We start from the raw sequence: 4,724 nt of genomic DNA on the forward strand, positions 1-4,724 counted from the left end.
CATGTTTTTAAAAGTCTAAAGGTGTACACTGGGATATTCATTTGTTAATATTATAAATGAATTTTCTCCTTCACATTTAATTATTTTCTTACGTTTGAAGAATGTCTATCTACCTCAGTGGACAGGACATTTAGCTTGCACTCCAATAATGTAATTACCATTGTCCTGCGTACCGTGTTCTTTGTACAAAGGAAACATTTTATGTTTGTCACATGGATAATTGCTATCAAGCAAAAGAAAGGGAAAATGCACTCAGCTGCAAAAAATGTATGGTGTGTTTTGCGCTGTAATACATCTCACACAATATGCTTTGTGAATCAGACCTTGGGACATTGCGGTTTGAATTGTACTATCAGCGTTTGCAATACAGTCTTGGTGAATTCCCCCCTCAGTGCTTTATTCTGATCTGTTGTGTGTGCAGCTGGATAAAAGGACTTGACGGGGAAAAACAGGAGACTGACGTCCACTTTAGCTCTCTGACTGGAGAAGGAAACTTCAACTGGAGATTTGTCTTTCGCTTCGACTACCTTCCTACAGAGGTACAAAATAAATGATATACATGATGCACCTGGAGACACCTGCTGATGGAGGACTTCTCTTCTGAATCTGATGATTATAACAACCTGCTCTGGCGTAAATACATTATCTATTTAAAGTCAAAGAATTGTGAAATCATCCATAATAATTTCACAGTATCCAAGGGCATGTTTTCGTATGTGCTGTTTTATCAGGACAGTCCACAACCCAACGGCATTAGGTTAACAATGATTTAAAATGAGAAATGCATTAAACAAACAAACCATTAAATAAGCTGAAACAAAAACACTTGTTTCCTCTTTGGTTTGATTATTTAATAATGAATTTACCAGTTTATCTTAGAGCTTTAGTGTCATGTTTCCGTCGTCCACGCAAAATATCAATGTTTGTTCAAGATATCCAATAAATGTTATGATCATATTCCACTCAGTGAAGAGGATGTTTGATACTTCGCAATTTCAAGCAAAACTTAAGACATATTTCCAAAGTTGTCCCTGTAAGAAAAAACAAACTGATCTGGGTGTTATGATGAGTACATCTCCTCCTCTCACCCGGCAGAAAGAGGTGGTGTTTAAGAAGAAGGAGTCCTTCTTCTCTCTGGAGGCGTCAGAGTTTCGACAGCCGCCGTTCTGACGCTGCAGGTCTGGGACTAACGACCGCATCGCTGCCAATGACTTTCTGGGTGAGAAACACCAACAGAAAAGACTATAATGTCTAGAATGTCTTATAATGAAGGATAGGTTAAATGAATGTAAACAAAAACTAACACTGTGAGCAACACAAAGATCTCAGTTCAAACATGGAAAATACATTAAATATTTTTTTATTTTGTGGTGGGACTGACACCCTTTTAATTCATTTCAGTGCGTTTCTTTACATAGACTTTGAGTTTTTCTTCATCCATTGTTCATGGGAAAGTTGGTTCAAACACATTTTCACCATATCATTACAGAGCTAATTATTTTGATATGACAACCATGTCTTCTAAAAAACTACAACTTATCCTCATCATCCTTTCTCCTTCAGGCTCCATAGAGTTGCGTCTGAACGACATGGTGCGGGCGGCAAAGTCCTCCACTAAGTGTACGATCGCGTTGGCGAAGGATCGGGCCAGCCCCTCGATTCTCCATCTCCGCGCCAAGAAGATGAAGGGCTGGTGGCCGCTGATCCGCCAGAGACAGCCGAGGACTTCGGAGGGAGGAGAAGGAGAAGGAGGAGGCCAAGAAAAAAGGAAAGAAGAAGAAGAAGGACAAGAGGAGTGCCATGAGACAGGAGGACATCCAGTTCACCGACAGCAGCGGCAGCACGTTCCTGCTAATGGTACGAGAAAACAACAATATGCTAATGCTAATGCTATTCCACAAAGGCAGGATGCAGTCACTTAAAATTAGCAGTACGGATTTGAATCAGAATTCTTGATTTGATCAGGTTTTCCACTCACATAATCTAATTTATATATATTTTTTTATGTTATTGAATTTATATATAAAAATAGTTTTTGTGTGTGTTAGGGGAAGGTGGAGGCAGAGTTGCAGCTGGTAACATTGGAGCAGGCGGAGGCTAACCCTGTGGGACGGGCCCGCAAAGAGCCAGAGCCTCTGGACAAACCAAAGTATGAGACACACACACACACACACACACACACACACACACACACACACACACACACACACACACACACACACACACACACACACACACACACATACATGCATGCACGCACGCACACACACACACACACACACACACACACACACACACATACATGCATGCACGCACACACACACACACACACACACACACACACATACACATTAATAATAATAATAAAACTGTTAAACTGTTTCCTGTCCTCTCCTGCAGTCGTCCCTCGACCACCTTCACCTGGTTCGTCAACCCGATGAAGACCTTTGTCTTCCTCATCTGGAAGAAGTTTAAGAAGTTCATCATCACCCTGGTCATCCTCGCCATACTCACACTCTTCCTCGGGCTCATCATCTACACGCTGCCGCAGCAGATCGCCTCCATCATCATCAAAGGATGAAGAAGACTGTCTCAGGTTTCCTGGACTGATCTACATTACATGTTACTTGTACATCGCATTCACTACTTAGTCTGATTAGTTAAACTCATGATTTATTATGTTTACGCTGACTGCACTACATTACCCAGCATCCTCATTTATATAGACACAAATTACTGCAAATTGTAATACACATATGTATATCATGTAAATTGAAGACAGTGTGCACTCAAAAATAAATAAATATAATTATCTTGTATAAAACTCTATTTTTGTTGATTACATTTTATATATTGATGGTAAATAAGTTAATAAAAATGAATATTTTCTGTTTAACTTTGCACTGACTCAGACTGAATTTCATATTCTAATCTCTACCAGTTTGTTCAATATGAACGTTAGCTGAATATTATTAGAATTATTAGACAACAGAGAAAAAGCACACAAAAAAGAAAGAAAATCAAACTGTGCTCCCTCTTGAGCCTGTTGACCAGATACAAATGTAATATTTGCCACATTGAAAGTCCGTATGCCCCTAATTTTCTATGTAAATTGCACCATTTATTTGACTTGTCCACTAGGTCCCTCCACTTCTCTGTAGTGGGACGTCCTTTCAAAAGCGTTTTATTTTTTGCTAGGTTCAAGAACAATTCAATTTAAGAGCAGTTCTCTTTAATATTCATATTAGGTACTTACCTCCTGCGTACAACACTTAGTTAAATCACATGTTTAATTGATATCAAGAAATCAAGATATTTCATGGAAGCAGAGCCAACAAACTAACTTCTCCTAATAAAATACATTTTGAGAGAAATGGTCTTCAGGCTAATGAACAGGAAGTTAGAAAGGGTTTGTTTATAGAAAAGTGCTCTAAATGTTTCCTCTGATGATGCCAGATAACACTGAAACAAACTCTGGGTCATTGCCTCAGAGACTAGAGGGGAATAATATCAGACGATTGACCCCCATCCAAACCAAAATGCCTCAACAACTTTTGGATGGATTACGTTATATTTCTGTACAGACATTCATGTTCCCCAGAGGATAAACCCTCTAACCTTTTGTCTAAGGGTGCCATAAGGTTTACATTTGGGGAATTAGATGAAATGTCTCAAAAACAACATTCAGTATTTCTATGTATTAAACAAATGTTGGTAAATACAACTCAAATGTATTGGGCAGAGCTCAAGGCAGTAGTTGTCATAAGTGTGACCCCTAGATGTAAAATAAATAGTATAAAATGACAGTATAGGATATAAGATGGCATGACATGAATTAAATACATTTATGAAGAAGATGATTGTGTGTATGAAGTGCAAGTAAGTTTATTCATTAGTATTGCACATTTGATGAGAAAAAGGAAAGCTATTCATATAAATAAATAAGATTATAGCTCAATTTACTTAGATGCAAAAGAGGATTTCCATGTTAGTGACAAAGGATAAGTAACTTTTCATATTGTGTCTATACCTTTTATTGACATCCAAAAACCTGCAAAACTCATTTCATTCTCATCATCCTCTGCTCTACTTTTGGTTTATTGCCTTATCCAAATGTTACATGGTAAAGTTCGAGATTAATGTTTTTGTATTTGCATAATTCCAGGGAAGCAGAATAAAAAAATTATCATTATGTTTAAAAGAATATCACACAAGTAAACAACATAAACATGTTATGATCCATAACTTCAAAAATAGGAACAATATATTATTTGTTGGAAATATATTTATATATAAAGCAAGAAGGTGGACATAACCTGATTAATATCGGCATAGCATTTAGCTAAAATCTCTGTCCAAGTTCAGCCTCACAAATGCTGCTGTAGTGCAGACTTTTTTTAAATTTTAATATATAAAATTAATATTAAATGGTTTTTTTCAAAGCAAAAAACTAAATAATTATTCAAAAATAACATTTTAAATATTATCAAATGAATCCTATTTTTATTTATTTGTTTGTTATTTTTATTTTTTGGTTAAATATATATATTTTTTATAAAAAGACACATTTCAATAACAGCCTCGATTTTCCTATTATAGTAGAAATGTGTTTTTCAGCAGGTTTGACATGAATAATGAATGAGTTGACAACACACTGATGTAATGGGGTTTACCTCTGTGCTCGGTCAGCACTGCGCGCTCCCGCGGCAAAGAGCCCCGCCACC

General features: G+C 37.0%; 1 protein-coding gene across 2 annotated transcripts in view; it reads left to right on the top strand.

Moving 5' to 3' along the window:
* LOC117539429 (fer-1-like protein 4) overlaps positions 1 to 2,853 on the top strand; it is a 79,465-nt gene extending 76,612 nt beyond the window's left edge. Inside the window, exons 45-49 of one of the 2 annotated variants that reach the window (XM_034205616.1) lie at positions 422 to 539; positions 1,096 to 1,219; positions 1,564 to 1,857; positions 2,049 to 2,149; positions 2,401 to 2,853. In XM_034205616.1, the coding sequence (XP_034061507.1) occupies positions 422 to 539; positions 1,096 to 1,170 (193 nt within the window). In that variant the 3' untranslated portion in view covers positions 1,171 to 1,219; positions 1,564 to 1,857; positions 2,049 to 2,149; positions 2,401 to 2,853. The other variant, XM_034205617.1, reaches the window with a different exon arrangement.
* Positions 2,854 to 4,724: the final 1,871 nt, after the last annotated feature.

This window comes from Gymnodraco acuticeps, unplaced genomic scaffold (genome assembly GCF_902827175.1).
Source record: "Gymnodraco acuticeps unplaced genomic scaffold, fGymAcu1.1, whole genome shotgun sequence".
Taxonomy (NCBI): Eukaryota; Metazoa; Chordata; class Actinopteri; order Perciformes; family Bathydraconidae; genus Gymnodraco; species Gymnodraco acuticeps.